The 27,499-nt window shown below is 51.2% G+C and overlaps 1 protein-coding gene across 10 annotated transcripts in view; it reads right to left on the bottom strand.

The window, feature by feature from the left end:
* Positions 1 to 27,499, bottom strand: part of FOXN3 (forkhead box N3) — a 439,954-nt gene that overhangs the window by 24,981 nt on the left and 387,474 nt on the right. For 8 of the 10 annotated variants that reach the window (XM_055437276.2, XM_088839390.1, XM_055437272.2 and 5 more), the window contains one exon: positions 8,865 to 8,930. The exons of 1 other annotated variant lie outside the window; for it this stretch is intronic. In XM_055437276.2, the coding sequence (XP_055293251.1) occupies positions 8,865 to 8,930 (66 nt within the window). The remainder of the gene's footprint in view (positions 1 to 8,864; positions 8,931 to 27,499) is intronic. One more of the 10 variants, XM_055437281.2, reaches the window with a different exon arrangement.

The following is a 27,499-nucleotide window of genomic DNA, read 5'->3' as shown; positions in this document are numbered from 1 at the left end:
GATATTAAATCTTTAAAGCCGATATTATTTGTGTGGAACAACTACAGTTCCCAAAAGACACAGTACATACTTTTTAACTCCTATAATTTCAGGTCTCTAACAGCAGATTTATGTAAATACTCTAAACCTTAAGTCAGGTCTTTCACGCTGGACGAATGTCTACTCTGGAACATGGGATAAAGTTGTAGACTGATTCCCTGGGCAGCTCCTGCTAGTATTTTCTGCCATGTCTCATCCCAGTTTGTGTAAGGTCCCTGTTACTAGGAGGGATAGGAGGCAAACTGAAACTGGTGCCTGAAGTCATCACTGCCAGCACAGTCGGGGCTCGAGAGCCCCTGTCTGCTTCCATATTTAATCATGAAGGTAGGCCGAACTAGACCTGGAACTTCTGTCACTTAACAATCAGCCTGATTGCAGACAGTAGGTCATCTGAGGTAGGGGACTCACCAGATATCTCAAAAGCGTGAAACCCGTTATATGATATTGCAACTAATTATCACAGCGTGGTTAGTTGATGCAGTTCTCTGGAACTCTGGCAGAGTGTCCGGAACTTAAATCTACCCAAATTATCGAACAACTTCGTATAAATCTACAAGACAGCGTGGTATAAATGTAAGTGCAGACCTCCAGCTCAACGAACAAAAGGGAATCCAAGAAAGAGACTCACGTGTCTGTGGCCAACTGCTTGTTGCCAAATACGCAGAGAACACATTGGGGGAGAGAAGGGTTAAAACAACCAGAGATCCACTTGGAGGAAAATGAACCTTGGTCCCAGTCTCATACCAAGTAGGAAAACTAATTAGGAATGCACCATAGATCTAAACGTAAGGACTAAAGTTACAAAACTTCTGGAAGAAAATACAGGAGGGAAAATACCAGTAATTCCAGAGGACAGACAGACGTATAAACCAGTAGAACTCTGGTGTTCAAAGACAGATGCTTCAGGTGGAGGTTGCTTTTGGTTTGTCTGTTTTGGGGATTGTGGGAAAGGGTTTTTTGATCATTTTGCTGTGCAGTATCTCCTCACAATGGTCAGTATTTAATGTATCAGTCACTAGGGATCTCATCTAGAACAACAAGCAAATCTGACAGAATAGTACTCCCCCGATACAAATGTTTAAAATCTACACCACAGTTATCATTCTTATCAGCAAAAATCATGACAGGCTCATATACCGGTTGTATCAGTTAATGGATTAAATTACCAAGTACCTGTCTACACATCAGATGAAGAGCACACAGGTGCCCCTAGCCAGGTGGGACAGACAGAGAACTGAGGAGACAATGAAAACATACCAGAGCAAGCGCGAGGCCAGCGGGCCAACAGGCATGAGGGATGGGGACACGACCCCAAACAAAGGCTATCTGGGAGGCCTTCCTGGAGGAAGTGCTGTTGAAGTTAGTATTCAAAGGCACATACCAGGCCTGGAAGTGATAAAAGTCCTAATGTGCGTAAGAACTGAAAGTAATTTTGACAAAGCATATAATCCTAGCAGGAATGAGACGCATCTATCTACACTTCATCCCCGGCGGCTCAGACAGTAAAGAATCTGCCTGCAATGCAGGAGACCCGGGTTCGATCCCTGGGTCAGGAAGATCCCCGGAGGAGGGAATGGCTACCCACTCCAGGATTCTTGCCTGGAGAACCCCATGGACAGAGGAGCCTGGTGGGCTACAGTCTGTGGATGGGGCTGCAAAGAGTTGGACACTAACCCTTTCACTTTCACTCTGGATACTGGGAAAACCACTGACGGGCTGTGAGCAGGGAGGTGGTCTCTAGCCTGCAGCTGAGAGCCAGACTCTGGTGTCACACGACCCGCCTCTGTGTCCCCTGACGAGCTCCTTAAGGGAGAGGACACACGGTACTGACCCCTCGGGGTATTCAGAGGTTTAACTGAACAAAGACACGGCTGTTCTGAAAACAGACGCGGGTCTTCACCTCCGCATCACCCGTGCGCTTAGCAGCCCCAGAGGCGCCCTGGAGCGGCCCGCGAGAACGGGACGAGACAAAGCTGGACGGGTCGGAAGCCCTTGGCTATCGTCCAGGTCACACACTCAGCCAGAAGAGCAGCCCCTGCGCTCATGGCACTTCCGTTCCCCATGTGCAAATCACGTCAGAGTCACTCCTGTGGCGAAACACGCCGAGTACCTGAAGTCCTGCGACAAAGACTCGGGAGCCCCGGAGACGAAGCAGGAGCACGCAGTCCCGGGCACATGGCCCCTGGCCTGGCACAGCCCTGCAGTCACCCGGCCGTCAGAGGAGACGCAGCCCTGCCTGCACCCAGAGACAGGAGGTCGGCCCTCAGCAAGCAGCTATGGGACCCTGGGCTCGCTCGACTCCTTGTCTCGTTACGCTCCAGCGAAGAAGCCTCTTGCGTGGTCACGAGTACACACTCGGGGCCACACGGCCTCTGTCCAAAGTCTGGCCCCAACACAAGCCCCGTGGCTTTGGGTGAGTTCCTGATCCTTCCGTGCCTCCGCTTACTCACCTATAAAGGAGGCATGAACGTGCCTCAGAGCATCGTTCTGAAGATAAAACAAGACAAAGGACACGGGCTGCTAGCTCAGCGGCTGGCCCATTCTATAAGCTCAGGCACCAAGATCGCCGCGTGCATCCTTCCGCCACCGCACCTCAGCTCACCAGCGCCCCTTATTCATCATCTCTAAGGCACAGGATTTAATGCGGTCAGGACATGCGGAAATTCTTCCAGTCTATTAGGCTTTTCGTAGTTCTCCCTAACTCTGCTTCCCTCGTGGCTCAGCTGGTACAGAATCCACCTGCAAGGCAGGAGACCCTGGTTCGATTCCCTGGGTTGGGAAGATACCCTGGAGAAGGGAAAGGCTACCCACTCCAGGATTCTGGCCTGGAGAATTCCATGGAATGTATAGTCCATGGGGTTGCAAAGAGTCAGATACAACTGAGCGACTTTCACTTCATGAACTCTGCACTCACCCACGAAGACATCTTTCTGATAAATGCACTGTATTCACTTCACAGAGACGCTCACCGACGGTGCACCCTGCAGCATGAAAAGGCCTTCCCTGAGCTGTTTCCGGAAACTGGCGACCCCGCTGGCGTGCACCGAGGCTCTCCCTCGGACCCCGGCACGCACTCTCACAGGAGCTGCTGCAGGACGCTGCCCTGCCAAGCCCGGCTTCCCGGCGCTCGCCGCAGGCAGCTCCTCACTGCGGGCAGACGTGCCCTCTCTGCCCAAGGCGGCCGGCGGTAACTCTCAACTGCTCCCACCCTTTTCTCCCTTCTGTCTCCACCCCCACGGGTCAAGCCTGTGGCTTCGAAAGAGGAATCCCAGTCGGTCTAACATGGCTAAGAAAGGCATTCCCAAGTCCCCGCGCCATGACTTTTTGAGTCCGGATCTGGAGACGGGGTCAGTGCCCCGGCCCTTCGCTTCTCAGACATCTCCTTCCCTTCTGTCCTCTCTGTGTTTCCCACAATGCGCATCAACACACGTAAACCCAGGGCGCCTCCCAACCTGCTGAAATTAAACCTGGGCTCCAGCTAGAGAAGAGATGTCATAAGAAACTGGATACTTAAGATCAACCTCAAACTCAGATTTGTGGCTTCTCACTAAATCAACTAAAAAAAATAAAAAGCACCCCTCCCCCCCAGCATCATCCTTTTCTGCTACATCATTTAAATATTTAGCTCTTCACATGGAAGTCTGCTCAATACTCTAACAACCTACATGGGAAAAGAATTTGAAAAAGAATATACATACATTTGCATATACAACTGAACCACTTTGCTGTACACTGGAATCTAACACTGTTGATCAACTCTACTCCAACATAAAATATTTTTTAAATGGGCTCTTCTAGGAGAGAAGACGTATATCTGAGACTCTCAAATCCTGCGACAAGGAGCCAAGGACATCAGCACTTTGTCTTAAATTACACAATGACCCTCAACTTTTATCCATCAAGAAAGCCGGCCTCTCTCACACACACACAGAATCAAATCAAGCAGCACCATTCACTGTGATCCAAATGTGATCACTTCCAGAACCCAAAATAAAAAAAGTGGGATGCACAAGAGAAACTTTCCTCTGCACCCCGCCCCGGCTTCCCCAGCTCCCCTCCCAACGTTGTTTCCTTGATTTTCGCAGCTTCTAAAATTAACCTCTGAGCTCCGACTGCTGTGCTGGAGAGCAGCCCGGGCTAAGCTAGCAAAGGCCATAAGCTGAGCAGCAGGTGATTCGATAATCCTTCCCTTTCCTAGGACTGGCCCTTCCGCCAGCTTCCTTGCAAGGCCTCGGGGAGGGCTGAGAGAAGGGAGCCCGCTTCCTGGTGCCTCTGCAGGCACTCCAGCTCTGATGGGGGCGCTGTGGACCTCCACCCACCCCCCCACCACTCCCACCCCCGCCCCTTTCTGTTGTTTTGTTCATTATCTAGAGTTTCTCTCTGGGAACATTCCAACCAGGCATGATGTCAGCCTTTGAAGATGAGTGGGCTTCCCTGGTAGCTCAGTGGGTAAAGAATCCGCCTGCAATGCAGGAAGGACACCCTGGTTCGATTTCTGGGTGGGGGAAATCCACTAGAGAAGGGATAAGCTACCCACTCAAGTGTTCTTGGGCTTCCCTGGTGGCTCAGCTGGTAAAGAATCCATTTGCAATGTGGGAGACCTGGGTTTGATCCCTGGGTTGGGAAGATCCCCTGGAGAAGGGAACGGCTACTCACTCCAGTATTCTGGCCTGGCTAATCCAATGGACTGTATACTCCATGGGGTCGAAAACAGTCCTGCATGACTAACTTTCACTTCATTTGAAGATGAGTAATGGTGCTCAGACTTCTTCTGACTTAATAATGATTCTTCTACTGGGGTCAAAGGTGACTCACAGGGCTTGTCAGAGAAGAACTGTAGAGCAGGTAGTTAATAGACGTGTGTGTGTGTGTACACACACACATTCGCAGTGTGTGTGCAGGCTCAGTCAGAGCTGACTCTTCGCAACCCCATGGTCTGTAGCCCACCAGGCTCCTCTGTCAGTGGAATTTCCCAGGCATGAGTACTGGAGTGGGTTGCTATTTCCTACTCCAGGGGATCTTCCCGACCCAGGGATCAAGCATGAGTCTCTTCTGTCTCCAGCACTGGCAGATGGATTCTTTACCACTGCGCCACCTGACAAAATGACAAAACAAATGTGGCCACTCTAGAGCTGGTGAAACGTGGAATTCAGATTGAGCCATGTTCTAAGTACACTGGATTTCAAAGGCTCAATATGAAAAAGAGGATATAAAATATTTCATTAATACCGTAAAATAATACTGATTACAGTTTGCAGGCCGATTCTTTATCACTGGAGCCACCTAGGAAGCCTTAATTAGAATCGAGAAGCTACAATTATCTACAGAGCCATACTTTTTTTTTTTAGCAGGGGAGACGGATGCGGATGGATTTGACCAGAAGCACAAGAGGCCGCGGTGTCCTGCCTGGATTTTTCTGGAAGCCGTCCCGCAGAGCCCCTGAGCCGTGATGGCACGCCTCGCGGAAGGCTCCCCACTCCGCGAGCGGGCCGAGCAGGAAAGAGAGACCGTTCCCGCCGGGGCTGCGGCGAGTCAAGCTGCGGGCTGAGTTCCCACGAGCTCGGCGCGCGGCCGCCCCGCGGGAAGCGAAGCGTCGGCCTGCAGGGAGGCGCCGAGGGGCCCACGGGGAGCGCGTTCAGGGCACAGGTGCGGGGCGCACCCCCGGGGCAGCAGGGGGTCCTCCTCCTTCTGCCTGCTCCTGGAGACGGCGCCTTGCTAGGGCCTAACCGACTCCCAGCCTGCGGCCACTCTGCCCGCAGGAAGGATGCGGGCGCAGGACCTCAGCGGCTGCTGCCTGGGGCCCGGGGTGGCTCCGGGAGGGCGAGGCCAAAGGGGAGACTGTGAACCATCCAGGCCGCCCTCTGCCTGCCGCGCAGCGCAGGGGCAGACGGACGGGGTGGGCCCCGCTCACAGCGGGCGCTGCTCAGCCGGGCGGTACACGGGAGGCTGTCGCCAGCAGCCCAAGAGGATGAGGCTTCGGTAAAGGATGGGCCATGGGCCCGCGCGGGGAGCAGGCAGGCAGGACCCCAAACCTGGGGGACACCAGCACACACACCCCGAGGCAGGCTGCCCACCCCCCACCAGCGCCCAGGTGTCTGCTGCCTTTGAGTCTTTTGGCTCAGGGATCAGTTCAGTCTCTCAGTCCTGTCTGACTCCCTGAGACCCCATGGACTGCAGCACACCAGGCTTCCCTGTCCATCACCAACTCCCAGAGTCTGCGCAAACCCATGTCCATCGAGTTGGTGATGCCACCAACCATCGCGTCCTCTGTCGTCCCCTTCTCCTCCTACCCTCAATCTTTCCCAGCATCAGGGTCTTTTCCAGTGAGTCAGCTCTTCGCATCGGGTGGGCAAAGTGACTAAGGGATCACCTCCCACTGTTTCCAGCCTTTGGGCAAAGCGGGCAGGGTCGGGCACAGTGGCTTCCATGCTGCATGTCCAGGATGGCCTCCCTTCGGGAGCTGAGGTCGTGCCTCACATCCCAGACAAGAAACGTCAGGTCGGGAGGCAGAGGGAGAGCGAAGCACAGGAAAGCTAAGTGCAGAGTCCTGGTGTCGGGACACAAACCTCTGACCGCGCTTCTGAGGAGGCTAAGGCGGGCACCTGGGGCCCCCCAGGGGCAGGACCGGACGCTCAAGGTACGCTCACTGCCTTCCAACAGCCCTGTTCCAATCTCGGCGGCTTCTCGCCCACTGACTATGCCCTAGCTGGATTTCCAGGGGATCTAATGAGGCTTGGGGTCAGACAGGAAGGTGAACAGAAAGCTGATGCGCTACCCTCTGCTCAGGCATTGAACTGACTTCTCTGCTGTCTCCTTCCACGACTTCCGTGGGCTTCCCGGTCCCTTCCTACCAGGACGCTAGAGCCTGCTCCTGGCAGGCTCACCTGGGCTGTGGCTGGGCTTCTCACAGTAGTCAGAGTGAGGTGGGAAAGCCCTTCGTGACTCCACAGCTTTACAACGTGAACGTGGAGCTCTGAAAACTCAAGTTCAGCACTTCAACGTGCCTAAGTCTAAGGACACCCTGGAAGAGACGGTTACAAGTACGTGTTACAGCAGGGGAGGCAGCTCATCTAGCCGTGAGAACACGAAGAACAGCGAGCGTCTCAACTCGTCAGGGCCAACCCGTCCCCTTTTCTATGGAGGTCAAGAGTCTGGCGATAATGCATCTTTGAAAACTGCCAGGGCTCTGTTAATGACCAGTCTCCTTGCCTTTCCTGCTTAACTCCTTTATTCCCGTTCATCAGAATAATGTCTTTAAACCAACGATCACTGCGGGCCGTGACTGGTACGAAGGAAAGTGCCCAAACCTTATGCAGCTCTGATCAAGTCAGTGCGCTTGCCCCATGACGAATTACCCAACTTGATTTTAGAAACTGTTTCAGACCCTAACTGGATTACAGTGTGCCCTACTCTCTTCCTGCAAGAGTCCTATGAGAACCGAGTACTTTTTTGTTCACTTCCGTGTAACTTCAAACACCCTTTAAAACCCACACTACAGGTTAACTGCTAGTTACAGGACTGCACCGGCTATGCGTCTGCTAGTGTTACCTTCTCGGAGGTGTGGGCAGTCTTTATTTCAACGGCCAGCAAGCTGAGTTCAGCAAAGGCAGAATGAGGATTCTGTGTCTTCAGGACCAAGTAACTGCAGCCTTTGGCAGAGAGATGACTGTCCTGAGAATGCCTGGCTGCATCTCCTGGGTCTTTTCAACCAAGGAACAGGGGAGGAAGGATGGAGCCAATTTCCTAAAGCTGCTGGCAGGCTAGGAGGGATGCTCTAGAACTTGACATCGGACAGCTGGGGAGGGTCTGGGAACGGATGTTCTCCTGTGGGAGATGTCACAAGCTCCCGAAGTGGGGGTCCCTTTGCTCAGCAGGCTGGGCGGCGCTCAGAACGAGGCAGGTGGGCGTCGGGGGGGGTCGGCTGTGGCACGCCGTTATCCTGTCAACGAGCCGAACGGCTGCGGGGGCCGAGCTAGCTGTCTGATCAACAGGCTTCCGCCAGGAGAGGGATGTGGCCGCTGGGAGGACAGGCACAGACGTCTGCGTTTGGGTCATAGGTCATCACTGGGGGAGGAGACAGTTCTAAAAACACGCTAGCTCCAGAGGTGGGGAGAAGACATCGGACAGTGCACAGAAGAGCAGTTCAAGGGAGGAAGCAGAGAGATGCCTGCGGCTTGGCCCTGCTTGAGGGCCGACAGCAAAGAGATGCCTGCGGCTTGGCCCTGCTCGAGGGCCGACAGGAGGTGAAGACAGGAGTCCTGCTTTGTGAAAGCAGCCCTGCCCTCTGTCTGTGTGACCTGGGGCACAGGATGACCCGGGGCGGGGGTTCCCCGGTGCTGCCCTTTGAGGCTGCTCCAAGCGCCTGCACACCCACCTCGCTAGGTTTTCCTCTGCTCGTCCTAGGACGGGAGCCTGTTACTCATGAGGTCCCCAAGGGGAGAGGAATGTCTACAAATGGGTCCCGCTGAGTCCCACGACTGGGAACCGGGCCCCCACAGCCTCTTCTAGCAGAAACGACAAACTCCCAGGAACAGCTTTTCTCTGGGACTCATTCCCGGTCCCCTTCCCTGCCCCCAAGTCTCAAGCCCCAAAGTTATCTTAGCACTCTGCCATCTTGGAAACACACCTATGCGTTCACTCACACACGTGCGTGGCCACGTCTCTCTATGCACACGTATGCAATCACGCACTGCGGTAATTCAAAGTGATTCTCTAAGGCGGGGGGCGGTCTGCTCGGGCATTAGTTCTTCCTACGGCCTGGTATGTAAAGGAGAAGGTTAAGTTCACAAACTGTGGTGCTGTAGGCTATAGAAATATCTACTCACAACCTGCTTGTATCTCAGGGGGAGTATTCAAAAGCATCATGGCAGTGGCAGCATCAATGTCAGGATCTGGAAAAATCAACCAATAAACAACATTATTTACAACGGGGCTGGTGTGTGCGTGTGTTCTTCCCCCTGCAAGTCAGAGTTTACGAACGCAATGGAGAAAAAACAAAAATCCAGGAACTGGGTCTCCCCTGGTTGGCCCGGTGGTTGAGAATCCACCTTCCAATGCAGGGAGATGAAGGCTCGATTTCCTGGTCGGGGAACTAAGATTCCACACGCCGTGGGGCAAGTGAGCCTAAGTGCCCACTGTTACAATGGAGAGAAGTCCTCTCGTCCATTTATTATCACAATGGAAAGAAGTCCTCGCACCACAATGAAGGCACACGGCCACGAGGGCTCCCACGGGCTGCGCCTAACACTCAACACCGTCAAAAACAAAGAAATACATAAAGAACCCAGAGGAGCATTCCCAAAGGTGACTTTCTTCCCGTTTGGATGTGCAAGGAAGAACGCTGCCCTAGAAGGAGATTTCAGGGGCCCGTTAGCAAGGTTTCTGGACACGGCGCGGGTTCCTTTGCATTGCACTCATTTTATCCTTTGCACCGTACGCTCCTGAGAAGCTGCTGATCTCCGCGCCCGCTCAGCCTTTCCCGCTGGGGTGGAGGGGCAGGAGAGTGGGGGTGACAACAGAAAGTTCAGCCGCGGGAATCTTTAATGAGGCGGGGACGCTCACGGCATCAAGAAGAGAAAGCACTAAGCACACCTGCATCTAGTGAGATACAAACAAGACAGTCGGTTATTTCCATTTGTCAGCAGAGTGCAGACTGTATTTTACGAGCTTGTCACAGCAGCGCTGGAGGTGGGGAAGGCATTAAACGCACACACACACTTCAAATCTATAAAGAGAAAAAAATCGTGGTTCTGATGTTGAACGCACAACAGTTGTTTCCACATCTATTATTGCTTTTAATACGGGACCAAAAAAAAAAAATACTCATCACTTCATTGCTATCCATCTTAATAGGTTTCTGAATCCTTTCTGATCCACCGGTAGACAGATGGCTGCTTATATACAGACAGAAAAATATTATCCTTTTATAACTAAATTCATTTTCCTCTGAGAAACAGCCGCGCTGCTGCTATGGAAACGACAGTCACCATGGCAACGGTAAACAACCCCCAAGAATGGCCACTGAACGGGCTGAAAGGAGCAGCTGCCCCGGCGCCGCGGCCCAGCTGCCCGGGGCGAAGCTCAGCCCCGTGCACATAAAGGGAGTCGATGGCCACGGCCTGTCCCTGGAGATCGCCGCCTCCGTGTCCCCTGCGACGGAAGACGGCGGGGACCCCCTGCACATGTGTCAGTGCTCATACAAATCAGACACCCCAAAATTCAGCTTACTGCTGATGGCTCCATGGCACTTCATTTGGGGTTTTATGGTAGAAAATGACCTTTTTTACTGTTAAAAAAAAAAAACAAGTACATTTTTCATAACTTTATAGAAGCAGTTTAATTCCAGGGAAGTAATGTGATGCAGTATAAAGCCCCACAGGCAGTTAATAATATGGATGATGCTGGTTCCAAAAGACAATGTCTCAAAAAAGGAAAAAAAAAGAAAAGAAACAAAACAAAGGTAAATGAACTAGACTCTGCAGGGCTTTTTTCTATTTTACCTGCAGGAGGTCCATTACTTACACTCCATAATGGAGTGCAAGTTTATTTTGATAAGTACATTGTATGAGAAACAGGTAAATTAATTTATTTGACAACTCCTGGGGTGAAATTCCTACAACAGTCATCGATTCTCCCTGGTCTTAAAATACTAATGCATATATCAGTTGAATGATGAATCAAAAAACTTAAAAGTTACACTCAGAGCTGCCAGGGTTGCTGCAGCGCCTGCCCTCTCAACTCTCCACCAAGACAAAGGGCTCGCAGTGCCAAGGTACTGCTGGCATCCCACAAGCCACGGGCAGCAGGCAGCTCCCGGGAGGTCATGGTGGGACTGAACCTTCCTCTTTTTGGAAAACGCCTTTCCTTTCTCAGGACTGAGAAAATACACGTGTCCCCTTACCAAGCAAAAGTTCTTTGCTGCGTTCGAGAACGCGAGTGTTGCAGGCAACCCAGGGCTCGCTGGCCTGGAGGGTCCCCACCTTCCAGCCATTCCCATCTGGAGTTTCCCTGAGTGACCAGGAGGTCTGATGGGGACAGAACAAGATGGAACACAGGCAAGGAGTCTTGAGGCTTTTCCTGCTCGTTTTGCCAGAAAATGAAAGAAAGGAGTTCCATACTCTACAAGAACACATCTGACCTCAGGAGGAAGGTGTAAGGGCCCACAGATGGGAAGACATAATGAAAGACACACAAGGGAAGAAAGAGAACCTTAAAGGGAGAGAGACTCCACATCACACGGAGTCTGCACAGCCTCGGTGGGGCAGCCCCAAGGACAACTTGGGCGGCGGGGAGAGCTTCACACCCACACAGCATCCACCTCCAGCCCCTAACTCACCAGCCCCCATCTAGCCAAACAAACACACGAGCTAAGTAAAAATAAGATGCTTTAGGGCAAGCCCTCCAACCCTTTCTTCCACCCAGATTCGCCATGCCCAAGGCCTCCAGAGATAAAAATTCCGTTGCTATCTTGGCATTCCTGCTGGTCTCCAGGCATTTAGGGGTAAGCGTAACACCCAGCCTTCTCATTATTTCATTCATAATCGGTTCCTGAGCCCCAGTCTCCATTCTGTGTGGGTCAGAGTCCCTCGGGGCCTAAGCCTGCAAAGGCAGCAGAGTGGAATGGAGAGCAGACCCGGAATGCCTTCATCACGACCTCTTGGCAGGTGAATCCCTGAGATTCCTATGAGAACTGCAAACGGTATGAGGAAACGTGTCTGTGCAGGTGTGTGCTCCCTGGTACGACGGCGCCAGCCCTTCCCCACGGGGTACAGCGAGAGTCATCCTGGGGGTACAGTTTGATGAGCATGACAGATTTTATACCACTGCTTCTTGTTGTTCAGTTGCTAAGTCAGGTCTGACTCTTTGCGACCCCATGGACTGCAGCACTCCAGGTTTCCCTGTCCATCACCAACTCCCGGAGTTCACTCAAACTCATGTCCATCGAGTCGGTGATGCCATGCAGCCATCTCATTCTCTGTCGTCCCCGTCTCCTCCTGCCTTCAATCTTTCCCAGCATCAGGATCTTTTCCAGTGAGTCTGCTCTTCGCATCAGGTGGCCAAAGTATTGGAGCTTCAGCATCAGTCCTTCCAATGAACACCCAGGACTGATCTCCTTTAGGATGGACTGGTTGGATCTCCTTGCGGTCCAAGGGACTCTCAAGAGTCTTCTCCAGCACCTTAGTCTGAAAGCATCAATTCTTCGGTGCTCAGCCTTCTTTATGGTTCAAGTCTCACATCGAGCGCTGCCACCACCATAATCAAGATAGAGTCGAGCTAAGATCCACTTTTCCTTCACTCCAAAGTCTCCTTTCGCCCCGCTGCTCTGGGCAACTGCAGACTTGCTTTCTGTTACGTGTCTGTGAAGCAGGGTCAGCAGTTCATTCCTATCACTGTTCTCCACTGTGTAGACACACCACAGTGTGTTCATCCACCCACCTGTAGATGGACATCTGGGCTGATTCCAGTTTTGGATCTTCCGAAAAAAGACAAAAACAAAAACAGCTACTGTGAATTTCTGAACCAGTCTTTTGAGAAGATACGCTTTCACCCCCTTGGGTAACTGCTGATAAGTGTTTGCTCAGCTTTACAGGAAAATGACTTTCTTTTCCAAAGAGGCTGCACCACGTAGGAGTTCCAGTGGCTCCACATCTGCGTTAACACTTGAAGCTGTCAATAAAACTTGAGCCATTCTAGAGATGTGATGGCATATCCTGGTGGTTTTAACTTGCATTTCCCTACTGACAAACGGTGCTGACAGCTTCTCACGTGTTAACAGCCATGGGTATACCTTCTTTTGCAGAAAGCCTGTTCACGTTTGTGCCTGTTTTATAACTGGCTTGCTAAATTTCTTACTACAGAGTTTCAAGCTTTCTTTCAGCATTCTAGATGGAAGTCCTTTGTGAGACACATTTTTCTCAATCCATGGCCTGTCTACTCAGTTTCTTAAAAGTGTTTTTTAATAAGTAAAAGTTTGAAATTTTTGTAAAGTCCAATTTATCACTTTCTTTAATAAATTTTTCTCAATGATTTTTGTATCCCAACTAAAAAATCTTTGTCTACCCCCAAAGGTGCACAGAACTGTCTTCTGAGGGGCATCTTTTAAAAATCTCATATTAGTATATCAAGTATAAACATTATCTGGGTTCAATACTCAGATCCAAATAAATGAAAATGGAAGGGATCAACCAGACCTCTTTATCTGGCAGGCTGATGAAGCACAGACCTCCAGAACCATATGGGTCAATACAAGAAGGACCTTCTCTGGCTCTGGGTGTGCTGGGAGAACCTCAGGCAGCCCGAAAACCTTAGGCAGCCAGGCTTGTCCGTCAGAAAGTCTCTTGGACCCTCTGCTATTCATACGACACACCTTTATGCTTATCACAGCCTGACCTCCCGAGTGTGTTCCAGCCTTCAGAGAAGACAATCTCCCATTCTCTCCTCTCTAAAGAGATGCTGAAAGTGACAGTCGCTCAGTTCAGTTCAGTTCAGTTGCTCAGTCGTGTCCGACTCTTTGCAACCCCATGAATCACAGCATGCCAGGCCTCCCTGTCCATCACCAACTCCCAGAGTTCACTCAAACTCATGTCCATCGAGTTGGTGATGCCATCCAGCCATCTCATTCTCTGTTGTCCCCTTCTCCTCCCGCCCCAATCCCTCCCAGCATCAGACTCTTTTCCAGTGAGTCAGCTCTTCGCATGAGGTGGCCAAAGTATTGGAGTTTCAGCTTCAGCAGCAGTCCTTCCAATGAACACCCAGGATTGATCTTTAGAATGGACTGGTTGGATCTCCTTGCAGTCCAAGGGACTCTCAAGTCTTCTCCAACACCACAGTTCAAAAGCATCAATTCTTCGGCGATCAGCTTTCTTCACAGTCCAGCTCTCACATCCATACATGACCACTGGAAAAACCATAGCCCTTGTCCAACTCTTTGCGACCAGGCCAGAATACTGGAGTGGGTAGCCTTTCCCTTCTCCCGGGGATCTTCCCAACCCAGGGATCAAACCCAGGTCTCCCACATTGTGGGGGGATTCTTTACCAGCTGAACCACCAGGGAAGGCCAGTACTATTAAAATGTTTAAGTTTTTTCCCTTAAAAAAAAAAAAAATCAAGAAAGCAATGCACACCCATTGTGGAAAAAACCAAAAACAAAACACTCGGTGGATATAACATGAGGAGTAAATGCCTTCCTTCCCCACAGACCCAGTCCCAGAGTTACAGCTTCTCGCCCACCTGTCCATAAACTGTCTATACAAACACGGGCATTTACTGAAATACCAGCGCACATACACTCATGGACACATACCTATTTTTAAAAAATTGGTTCCTATGGAAAATACTTTTTTGGAAAGAACTCTTTCCCCTTATTTTTCAGCTAATGACAGATCTTGGGACACTTTCATATTAGTGTCTATCAGCTGAAGTTTTTTGCGATGACTTTTTCAGGCAGAAAAGCAGACCACAGGGCTAGCAGTGACACGGCCTTTCCTTTGAACGGAAGACTCTGGGCAGGCAGACACAAAGCCCTTGTAGCCAGAAACCTTCCCCCCACAGATCCGGAGGCAAGGCCTGCGCACAGTCCCCCCAACCTGCCCTGCGGAGCAGCGAGGCGCCCATCTCTCCCTCCCCGGCCCATCACAGCCCTCGCTCCTCAGCCTCTCTGAGGGGCTCACCACAGTGGCCCCCTAGATGACACGCTCGTTCTCACGAGCACACTTTGGGGAGGCTTCCCAGAACCTGCCTACCAATGCAGGAGACAGAAGAGTCGTGGGTTGGATCTCTGGGTGGGGAAGATCTCCTGGAGGAGGGCATGGCAACCCACCCCGGTATTCCTGCCAAGAGAATCCCATGGACAGAGGAGCCTGGTGGGGCTACAGTCCCTGGGGTCACGGAGTCAGAACCAACTGAAGCGACTTAGCACAAAAGTCTCTCTGCCGTCCCCACCCCGCTCAACCTGGCTTACTAGCATAAGTAAAGAGGGAGATGTTTTTTTGGCCAGGAACTCTTTTTAGGAATGAAGATCCACTGGGCAGAAGTCAGCCTTCTGATGTGTCTGGGGAGCGAGGCTGAGGCAACAGGACAGGAGAAGAGAATGGCGCCCTCTGTTCTTGAAGGGGCCCACGGGGGTACTGAGCGCAGCACCCTAACACTGGAGGCCATATCATTCACCACAGGGGTACTGAGCGCAGCACCCTAACACTGGAGGCCGTATCATTCACCACAGGGGTACTGAGCGCAGCACCCTAACACTGCAGGCCGTATCATTCACCACGGGGGTACTGAGTGCAGCACCCTAACACTGCAGGCCGTATCATTCACCACGGGGGTACTGAGCACAGCACCCTAAAACTGCAGGCCGTATCATTCACCACGGGGGTACTGAGCACAGCACCCTAACACTGCAGGCCATATCATTCACCATGGGGCTGGCTCAGCGAAACACCAAGTACACCATCACGGAAGCTTAGTGCCCATCTCTAAAACCAAGCTGATCTCTAATCCCACATTTAAAAAAAAACCTCGCTTCTCAGGCTTCAGCAACAAATGTTACTTCTCTGCTGGCCCGGTTCCCAGCGGCCCATTTCAATTTTCATCTTTAATACAGCTGTCTTATCACATTGCCTCTTCTCTGCGCTATGAGACTGAAAAATGGTCACACATTTTAAAGATGTTTTCGAACCCTCTTTCTCCTGAAGGTATAGACACGATTATATTACCCTACAGTGAAATAGGAGGTAATGAAGTTTCTAGAACCAACTGTTCAGCTGTTTGGATTTAAAAAGAATAAAAGACTGTGGTTTATATTACCAAACTGTGGAAATGGTTTCTTCTGGGTACTGGGAGGAGACTGCGCCACACAGCCTGTGGGATCTTAGCCCCCCATCAGAGATGTGAGCCCTGCCTGTGGCAGTGCAAATGCAGAGCATTAACCACTGGACTGCCAGGGAGGGCCCCAGCTAATCGTTTTAATTAAATAAACATTTTTTATCTTTTGTCAATTTCGTGGGATTTTAGCTCCTTGACCGTGGACTGAACCAACGCCTTCCGTACGGCAGCACAGACTCTCAGCCGCTGGACGGCCGGGGAGGTCGCAAGGAGGCTTTTCTCGGTGACTGATGGAGAGCTGGAGGCAAGGCCTGAGGAGGCTCCAGAGGCTGCAGCTGATGAACATGTGACTTCGGTTTTGCGGATCTGAGCGGGCTCCTTTCCAAGGCTGCTGGGGGGCCGCAGGCCTGCCGTACGCTGACTGGTTTTAAACCGCACTGCACCGCCCACCAAGTTCCCCGACTTCAGCTTTCTGGCTCGTGGCTGCCAGAAACGTGTGCTGCCCGGAGAGCCTACCCAAGGGGCATCTGCGGCAAGGCCTGCGGGGGCAGCTAGCGAGCAGGCTGACCGGTGCCTCTCTGGGGCCGTGAGCAGAGGGGCATCGGCGGTTTGCGGGAGGGGCTGCGGATGCTGGGGGAGGGTGAGGGGCACAGGCCAAAGCCTTCCAGACTCCGGACTTCCTCATTTTGGAGACCTCCTGTTTGGTCCTGCCTTCCTCAAGGGCAAAAGCCCACCACCCAGCGGAAACCAGGAAGCCAGCTCTGAGTGGGGATGGCTTCCAGGGGTTGGAATGGGAGTGGGGGCTCCCACGAGAGCCCCAGTACAAGAGGACCTGGCCACACCGATGTCTCGGAGGAAGGGTGCAACCAAGTCCAAAAGCTGGAGACAGGCTCAGGCTGGGGGTCCCCGAGATGGGAGCACAAGGTCCGCTGGGATGCCAGGGGGCACCGTGGGCCTGGACGCATACCTCAGGCATGGCTGTTGGCATTCCTGGGTGATACTCACTCTCACACATCTGAGAGGCTAACCCTCCGGGCATCCATCTAGGTGGTTAGGGGGCTCCAGGGCACCTACCTGGCGCGGTTTCTTCCCCTCTCCGGCTGTCACTTCTCCCCACCGACAGGACGGTCAGCTCCTGCCCAGGCCCCACTGGAAGCCACTTCCTCCTCTAGCAAAGGCCACAGGATTCCTGGCAGCTTCTGCACCAACCCCTCCCCGGCAGTTCTCCTGGGGGCCTGGCCCCAGCCAGGTGCTGCAATGCTTGTCTCCGCCGACAGCTGAAGACTTCCATTTGCACAGCGTCTCCAACTAGCTCTGTCTTCAACTGGGCAGACGTGCAAAACCACTTTTCCAGAAGCAAAGAGCCCATCTCAGAGTGACACCGGCAGGTGCATGAGTCTCAGGGCCACACGGAACGCTGGCATCAGTGCCCCAAGGCACAGAGCGACTGCCTGCCTGGCTCTCAACCGTCTTCCTCCCTGAGAACTAGAGGAACGACAAACTCCGAACATCGGGCACACGTGTATAAATTACGCTGACTCACCTGAATTTCAGAAGGGACCAGGGAGCCATCGATTTCCCCAGGCCGGGGAGGTGGCGACGGTCATCAGTGAGGACAGGTCAGAGCGAAACCTCAGCCCGTGCTTTCTACGCACTGAATCGCGCACGCCGTCCCGCATAGCAAGCCACTATCCTCGTGTTCGGGCCTCAGATGATAATGCAGCTGAACCGAAGAAAGCGTTTCCCACGCTGGAACCAGTCACCTTACCAGAGAGCTGCCCTCAGGCACGAGGACGAGGGGCAGCTGTCATTCTGGACACTGAGCTCTACCCGCTGGTGAGCCGCACAGCGAGCAGAGGTCACCCTCTATGCCTGGGAGTGATGCTCAGCGCCTCCCTTCACTGACTTCGAGACAAGTAGTCAGGGGACGTGCGTGGGGTGAGGGGAGTAAACGAAAAGTGAAATAATCTGCCTGCTACGGCCCATGGGCTACACCATCCCCAGAGAGGGATCCCGTATGAAGCTGGAAACAAGCCTGCAGCCAGTAGTGATGGGCGGCTGGGTGAGTGCGGGGGACAAGGGGCCCAGAGGGACACGTGCAGCCCACACCCCGACCCTCTGTGTCTGCACCCCAGGGACCTGAGTTCAAGGGCGCGTCAACGAGCTCCCTCGCTTCTGTCCAACAGATTTCCAGACAAACATCAGAGGTAAAGAACGCACCTGCCAATGCAGGAGACCTGGGTTGCATCCCTGGGTGGGGAAGACCCCCCAGGGGAGGGCACGGCAACCCACTCCAGGATTCTTGCCTGGAGAATCCCATGGACAGAGGAGCCTGGCGGGCTTCACTCCATGGGGTGGCAAAGAGTCGGACATGACTGAGTGACTAAAGAATAACAACAAATCTCTCATGAACGGACTTCCCTATAGCTCAGCTGGTAAAGAATCTGCCTGCGATGCAGGAGACCAGGGTTCAATCTCTGAGTCCGGAAGATCCCCTGGAGAAGGAAATGGCAACCCCCTCCAGTATTCCTGCCTGGAGAATCCCATGGACAGAGGAGCCTGGGGGGCTACAGTCCTCGGGATCGCAGAGTCGGACATGATTGAGTGACCAAGCACACGCTGGGGAGAGGCCTGTCCTGACCAGGAGCAAGCCAGAGAAGGAAGGACTTCTGCCTGCTTTCAGCTCCAAGAAAGCAAATGCGTTAGCGCTCTTTGGTCACCCTTTCTCAGATGAAGAGTCACAAACGTATGCTACTAAAACCTGAACATTCACTGGGAGGACTGAAGCTGAAGCGCCAATACTTTGGCCTCCTGGCGCAGAGACGACTCACTGAAAAGACCCTGATGCTGGGAAAGACTGAGGGCAAAAGGAGAAGAGGGCGGCAGAGGATGAGGTGGTTGGATGGCATCAGCGACTCAGTGGGCATGAATCTGAGTAAACTTCAGGTATGGTGAAGGACAGGGAGGCCTGCTGTGGTGCAGTCCACGGGGTCGCAAAACAGCCAAACAGGACTTGGCGATTAAACAACAACAGCAAGAAAACCTAGTTACCTAAAATTTGCTTGGGGTACATTTTTAAAAAGTGATTTTTGTTGTTGTTGTTATTATTCGGCTGTGCCGCCCACATGGGGGATCTTAATTCCTGACCGGGGACAAGCCCGTGCACCTCTGCAGTAGAAGCGTGGCGTCTGAACCAGTGGACCGCCAGGGAATCATCTGCTCGGGTACTTTACTAAACAGCAGAAGGAGACGAACAGGCTCTCTTCCCTACACTCACACACACAGCCATGACAGCGGGCTGACACCATCGTGCCTCCACGGGTCAGTGGGTCCTGGGAAAGCCCGGCTCTTTCTCCGTCAGAGGCCCGCGTCTTAGACACAAAGAGGGACCAAAGCAGGGAGAAGCGCACTTCCCACTGGAGACGCGGAGGCCTTCGTTCCCGTTCAGTCTGCACACGCCGCACCAGAGCCCCGACGCCGCTCTTGGGGGACTGGGACGCCCTCTTCATCAGAAACGGTGCTGACTGCCACTGACCCGTCGCCTCGGCGATTCCAGAGAGAATCCAGGCTGTGGATTCTCGCAACAGGATTACTGGTCACTGAACTCTGTCTGGGCTGCGGTTTTAATACTCAGCCTTTCATGCTTCCTGGTCTAATCCTCACCCCCAAATACATTAGGGGGAAAAAGATAAAAGCACAGCTGTTGCTTTGTATTTGTGTGTGTGTGTGTGTGTGTCTCTGTGTGTGTCTCTGTGTGTGTGTGTGTGTAGTTCTCTGAAACATACTTATTCAGAAACAACTTACACTACAAAATATACTGATTGAAACATCAGAACAAAGCACCAACAAAGCACTTGTTTCCTTCACCCTGAAGGTGAACTTCAGCAAACATCTGTCTTGAAGCTGGCTACTGGGATGTCCTACACTTTCTAAGGCTTGCAAAGAAGGTGGATACGATGAGGAGACTAGAATACCATTTTCGCTGCCTCATGCTTTCTCCACTCCAGTACTCTTGCCTGGAAAATCCCATGGACGGAGGAGCCTGGTAGGCTGCAGTCCATGGGGTCACAAAGAGTTGGACACGACTGAGAGACTTAGCAGCAGCAGCATGCTTTCTCAATTGCATACAAAGAGACACTGGCCCCATCCATCCACTGTTGAGAACAGAAAATCGCATGAGGTTGTTAAGAAGTAATTCACTTTAGATACAATTAACTATGGAGATTCATGGAAATGTAGATTCAAGATTAAGACTGCAAATACAAGTATCACAGAAATAAAAAGGATTAAGTTTTCCACCCAACAAGACTTACACAAGCTATGCTACTGGGCGAGAAGTTCTAAAGGAGATACCGACCAGCTGAGAAGGCAATCGACTCTAAGGGTGGGAGATCTCTGCACCTTGAAGTCTGTGGGTGGGCAGGGTAGGAATGATTGGTGTAACCATGAAGCAGTGAGCTGACCTTCTGGTGGGCAAGTGGGAAACTGGTTCTAAAGACAAAAAAAAAAAAAAAACAAAAACACACACACACACACACACAGAAAAAACAAAACAAAACCAAAAAAACCCCAAAACCAGAAAAACAAAACAAAAAATAACCCCAGGAGTTTCCAGAACAATTTTGGGGAATGTCTGCATCCCTGAACAAGTATTCTGTCTTGAGGCTACATGGAAGGATCTCTCTTATTTTGGATGATCTTGAAAAAAAAAAAAAAGAATTGAACTCCTTACTTTCCAACCACATAGCATACAAGAGTGAAAGAACCAGTCCATAAAAACAGCAAGCTGGTACACTGTGGAATGGAGGCCAAGTGCTGAGGGCAGAGCTGGCTGGGGAAGCAGGCTTGTAAAGAAGGGAGTCCGGTCTGCTGTGCTCATTCCAGAACTATACATGCTAAGCCAGAGGAAGGTTTCCAGCGTGTGTCTGGGGTGTCTTTGCTTTTGGAAAAACCAAGAGATGACGATCTCCGGACCTCTCACAAACAGACCCAGGCCGACCCTGAAGGAGGAGGAAGCTGAGGGCGGAGGGGGCGGGGTCCGCTCCCGCACAGAGCCATCTGGAGACCACCCTGCCGGCTGCTGGGACAGCGGGGGGCGGGCGACCCCACGACTGCAGAGGGCACTCCCAGCTTTCCAAAGGGAAAAAAGCTACAGCGAGTGTCAAACAAGCAAAACCAAACATGGACGCTGGAAGAGAGAGCAGGAAACGTCTACCAGCGCCACGGCCACCATGCAGCACCCGGGGTTTTCTCTCCCCTTTCGGGATTCTGCCAGCAAGGCTGTCGGCCCCTCTTCACCGGAGAGCGGGAGCCCCACCTGGGCCCCGGGTCAGCATGGCAGCTGTCCCCCGAGCCCGGCTGCTGTGAGCTCCAGCCACCAAGGTGCCTGGGGACAGACATTCAGCCCTGCCTGGAAGGCCAGGCAGGCTCAAGGGGACCCTACGGCCACCAGCCTCCTGTCCCCGCGGATGGTGACAGCTCCAGAGAGTGTGTACGCGTGTGATGGGGGTAGGGGGCGTGGAAGAAAGAGGTGAGGACAGAACATGCATTCTAGAAACCTGGGCTTCGGCTTGCCTGGTGATGGAGAGAAAAGGTTGGGAGGCCTAACCGTTCCCTCCCTCCCTCTCTGACTATTTGTGTCTTACTGTTTCTTTCGTTTTTTTAATCCACGCCATGTGACTTGAGGGATCCTAGTTCCCCGACCAAGAACTGAACCCTGGGCCATGGCAGTGGAAGCACCGAGTCCTAACCAGTGGACGACCAGGGAAGTCTGAAGACTGGTTCCCTCTAAGATAATTAAGTTGTTTAAAAAAGTTTTTTCTTTTTATTTAAAAAAGTGCTTCATAGCCACCCTCACCTAAAACTGAACCACATATTCAATACAGTATTCCCCAAATCTGGCTGATTATGTCAACAAAACAAAACACCAAAAGCAAACAAAACACCCAGTAGTCCCTGAAAGTGACGACGCAAGTACCCTGCCGCCCTGTGCGCGCAGACTGATGGGACTGAGGGCAAAAATGGAAAAAGCAGGAGCCAGATCCCCGTGCCGCCCCCCTCTAAGCAATGCTCCCGAGATCACTGACATGCGTCTCCTGCCCGAGGCCGGCCGGCAGTGTCTGAACCCGCGGACCAGGTGGTAGGCGGAGCGTCCAGGTGCAGCTCTGCCCCTCGAAGACGCCTCTGAGGCTGCCGCCCGCCTTCCCCTCCCAGACGCCTAGAGCTCTCCAGCCTGTTTCCTGCCCCGTGTCAGTTATCTCTTGTATGTACCCAGGGTCTTAGCAAGACAGGCAAAGAGGGTCTTCCCAAAGTTAGTGAGCATTCACTTCCTGGCACAATGTCTCACTTCCTACACTTACTGGCATTTTTGGACAAAGAAGGAATTGCTTTTGCCATGGAATTCTTGGAAAGGATGCTTGCTTCAAGAGTGGAAGACGCGCCGAGGCCCACGTCTCCGGACAGCAGGCCAGTACGCAGGTGTCTGAGAAGCCTGCAGAGGAAGCAGGAAGAACCTGGTCCTGGGTGTTGAGCTGCCAGGCAGGGCTGCCAACTGCAAAGACCATGACGCTCCGAGGTTAGGACCTGGTCAACAGCTCGCAGTCACAGGTCTCTGGTCCTCTAGAGACGAACTTTGAAGGAGGTCACATTCATTCCTAAGTCTGATCAGTTTCTAGGCTCTGCCCCCTCTAGCTCCCAGCATGTGAGTCAACCAAAAAGGCCTCCTTGGGCTTGACATTTCCACATACTGTGATCTTGCCTGTAACACTGATTTCAAAGGCGGAAGAAACACTAGTCTTATCAGTCTCAGAGGGGTTTCTATGCAAACGAGGGGCTTCTGAGCAGTTTGTAAACACATCCAAAGAAACTGTAAAGATTATCGAGGTGCTGAGAAAAACTTAGGATAGAGCCAGAGATCCATAACAAATAGAAGAACCACAGGTTAAAACTGCTGGTGGCAACAGACTATAATTATAATCACTGCCACTTCCCAGGAAATGAAACCAGGGTTTCCTGGAGAAACGGCTGACTCCCGGTATGGCACAGGAAATGCACACAAGGAGCCCAGAGCAACTTGCCATATCAGAAAACACGACTGAAGTCCACTGGCTTCATGTCAGAAGGACTCACAAAGGACTGGTTGAAGGCCCTCCTATTGGCCAGAGGTGGGACAATTTGAGCTCCCTTGAAGGTAATAACTGCATTCAATTGAAACACATCAAACACGCTTTAAACCTGATCATTCAAAATAATATTTTTAAAAAACTGAAACTCACTGGGGGACTGACTCATTCTTGAGAACTGATAAAAGAAAGAATCAAGGGCTCTCTCTTCATTTCCTGTACCAAGTCTGTCTGCATTGACTAAGGGACTGATGGGGAGATGTTTCTCTGTAGAGAGATAATCAAGATCATGTGTGAAAAAGGGAAGATGAGAGTTTGCCTCGGCAGGATTTTACAAGCCCCTGCTGAATTCCTTTATTATCTTTATTTATTACCACATAAGCAGTGGCAATCAATAGCTGCTAATATCACAAAAAAAGAAAACAATCAGCTGCACTATACACCTGATAGAGGAATTATATCCCACTTAGAAGTCATCTTACCAAAAAAAAACCAGTGTTCTGCCTGAACTCTTCAAGCCTTCAGAGCAATGGTTCTCAACCATGGAGTGATGGTGGCCCCTTGGGGACTCCTGGCAATGTCTGGAGACATTTCGATTGTTGTGACTGATGTGTGCGTGTATGTGTGCGTGGGTGTGTGTGCGCTCTGACATCCAGTGTGTAGCGCCCAGGCATGTTGCTAAACATCATACGACGCACAGGACACCCCCTCACAGCAAAGAATTATCTGATCCCAAACATCCAGGGCCAAGGTTGAAAAACTCAGCTCTCAATGGAACCCCCAATTCACAGAAAATTTAGGGGACTGGGACAAGTTAGAAGACAACACAAGATGAAATCAGCAGAATCTAGAGTGTGGGAGACCACAATGGCTGCAGCAGGAAACAGGCCATTGCAGAAGGGAGTCTACAGATTGAAAGAGACTTAAGGGACGTCAGCAACTGGCAGTGTATGAACTTTACTTGCTTCTGGACTTGAAAAATAAACGGTTAAACATGGGCTTCCCTGGTGGTTCAGTGGTTAACACTCCACATTTCCACTGCAAAAGGGCATAGGTTTGATCCCTAGTTGGGGAAGATCCTGCATGCAGCACTGTGCAGCCAAATAAATAAATAAAAATACCCCCCAACCCTGTAAGCAATCGGGGAAATGTAAAACTGCGGAATTACTAAGGAATTTTCTTTTCCCTGGGTTTCACTGAGATACGACTGACACATAGTATTATAAAATGGCAATTAAAGATAAATTTACCACAATAAACTTAGTTAAATCCACCACCTTACACAGTTAACAACTGTTTCTCCTTGTGCTGAGAACTTTTAAGATAAAAAAATTATTATGAAAAGTTTTAAGGTGTATTATTGATATTGTGGTAGTGCTTTAAAAGTTTCTACCTTGTTGAGATATCCATAGAAGAAATCAGGATTTGCTTCAGAACTCCTGTAACTTGGGGGTGGAAGGCGGTGAAAAATGGGACAGTCAGATGGAACAACCTGGCCAGGATCTGATGATCACTGGGGAAAGGTAATAGGGGCTTTATTATTATTCTCTTGAAATGCTCTCTAATAAAAAGTTAGGAGAAAATGGTGGCAAAATATCCAGCCCAACCGTGCCAGATGTGGAAGATGTATGCTCTTTGTTAACAGAAGCAGGGCCCACGAATACGGAGGTCTGGGTGACGGTGGGTTCCGAGAAGGCCATCGTGGAAGACGGGCTAAGGTCTAGACTCAGGGAAGCTTGATTTCCCACTTGAACACGAGTTAGATTTGACCTTCTGCTAGAGGAAGCGTTAAACAGCAGTTAAACCCAACACTTAAACAGCATGATAAAGCACAGCAGGGCCAATTTAGTGTGTCTTACAGTGCAGGCCTGGTGGAGGCTGGGGGCACGAAATAGGGGTCAGTGCCCTCCTGATCCCTGTAGACAATTAACTTATACGTCCAGGCAGGAGGCGCTATTATCTTTAACTCAGCAAGCATAACTGTACACAATTAGAGGTCATAATTACGGCTCTTTTTTTTAAAAAAATGTGACCACAGTATCCAAATTGACCTCCCGCGGCAGGGCCATCCACATGCTGGGAAGTACAGAGAAGGCGGTGGCAGGGGGCCCGGGGACGGGTGGTTAGAGCCCCTGCGCGGTTTCTAGGGTCGGGAGACCTGCCTTATCCCCCCACGGAACGTCGATCTATTTGGGATTTGCTAATTACCGTTTTCCAACGAGACACGTTTTATTTCTTTAAACAGACACAGACGGGCCACAGACGAGCCAGAGCGTTACGCTGTCTTTCTGACCACCGGAAAAAGGCAAAGCAACCATGCAAATTAATATGCCAGTAATTACGTGCGTCTACTGGCTAATTATCCACGTAATAACAGAGTTGAAAAGATCAATTCTGGATCATTTTTCCACTTTAGTGTTATGTGAAGTTGTTACAGAGACTCCACTTCACTCCAGAAATTCTGATTAACTGTTATTTTGTTATGCCTGACAATTGGCCCCGCATAGCAATGTTTCTGACTTCAGTTCAGTTCAGTCGCTCAGTTGTGTCCGACTCTCTGTGACCCCATGAATCACAGCACGCCAGGCCTCCCTGTCCATCACCAACTCCCCCGAATCATTATAGACCACAGATCATTTTGCCGAGATATAAAACCTACCTGGTTTTTCATAAAGTCAAGACTACTCTCAGCTCTAAGCAGAGAGTAATACAATTTTTGAGCTCAAAGAGACCCTGTAAAGTCACCTGCAGATGACAAGCCCAAGGCAGGTCCACACAGAGTGGGAAGCAAACGAGATGGCAGAAGACCATGGCGTGAGGGACTCACAGGAACATCGCAGGACCAGTTGGTGGCCAGCACCTCCTTGAGTGGTCATGTCACTCCCAGTTCCCTCTCAACAGTCAGGCAGCCATCCTTTCTCATATTCCTTTCCTCAGGAGCGTCTGATTCTCCACTCTTCACCAGCGGCCACTCAATAACCCTGACAAATAGCCAACTTCTTTCCAACAGTATCTGAAATGCTCAGTCAATGCTTGAAAAATTGGAAAGAGAGACGATCTCTTCCTGGCTGAAAAAGGGGACCAAAAATTCCAGAGTCTCATACAAGTGGTTTCAAAAGCATGAGATGACATCAAGTCACAACTCACAGCCAGAGACGAGTCCTGCTTGGAGGCCTGAGACGGGTGGTTTTTCACCAAGATACTTCTCTTGAATAGAAGAGCCTCGGGCATCAACGATGGTTCCCCATATACTTGTAAACGCTTCCTCTATTCAGAAAAGAAGAACTAAACTGCATATTAAAGAGCAGAGACGTGACTTTGCCAACCAAGGTCCGTCTAGTCAAGGCTATGGTTTTTCCTGTGGTCATGTATGGATGTGAGAGTTGGACTGTGAAGAAAGCTGATCGCCGAAGAATTGATGCTTTTGAACTGTGATGCTGGAGGAGACTCTTGAGAGTCCCTTGGACTGCAAGGAGATCCAACCAGTCCATTCTAAAGGAGATCAATCCTGGGTGTTCATTGGAAGGACTGCTGCTAAAGCTGAAATTCCAATACTTTGGCCACCTCATGCGACGAGTTGACTCACTGGAAAAGACTCTGATGCTGGGAGGGATTGGGGAAGGAGACGGGGACGACAGACAATGAGATGGCTGGATGGCATCACCGACTCGATGGACATGAGTTTGAGTGAACTCCAGGAGTTGGTGATGGACAGGGAGGCCTGGCGTGCTGTGATTCATGGGGTTGCAGAGAGCTGGACACGACTGAATGACTGAACTGAACTGAACTGCTATTCAGAGGTTTCCAAAACTCGAGTTTAAATAGAAGAATGATTGCCTTACTGCTTTCATGGGCATGTCACTACGAAGAAATACTATTTTACTACTGTTTTCTCTGGGTTCAGTAAAAGAAGTCGAAGGAATGGGTCTAAATACATCACAACAAAGGTATTTAACTGGGACTCTTTCCTTTGTGTCTCAGTGTAAATCACTGCATGATATACTAATGCAAACGCATTGATCGAGTTCATCCCACCACTGTGATGACAAAGGGGGAACGGTTCAGTGGTAAATTCTCCAAGTTTACATTACTTACTGGAACACTCCATGCAGTTACTCGGCCTAGAAACTACTTCTGCGGTTCACAAGGACTTTTGCAGATTACACGCCCGGACGTCACGGCTCTAGGACCATGAGACCCTAACACCGAGTCTACTGTTGCCACTCAAACATCCCATTAACATGAAAGGCTCGGCTCCCTAGGGCTTTGGTTTGCTGCTGCTGCTAAGTCACTTCAGTCGTGTCGGACTCTGTGCGACCCCATAGACGGCAGCCCACCAGGCTCCCCCATCCCTGGGATTTTCCAGGCAAGAACACTGGAGTGGGTTGCCATTTCCTTCTCCAATGTGTGAAAGTGAAAAGTGAAAGTGAAGTCGCTCAGTCGTGTCCGACTTGTAGTGACCCCACGGACTGCAGCCCACCAGGCTCCTCCATCCATGGGATTTTCCAGGCAAGAGT

This window comes from Moschus berezovskii, chromosome 9, assembly GCF_049115385.1.
Source record: "Moschus berezovskii isolate FMDL1 chromosome 9, NW_MosBer_1.0, whole genome shotgun sequence".
NCBI lineage: Eukaryota > Metazoa > Chordata > Mammalia > Artiodactyla > Moschidae > Moschus > Moschus berezovskii.
Note: the sequence above shows the minus strand (reverse complement) of the source record. Positions and strands in the feature narration are given on the sequence as shown.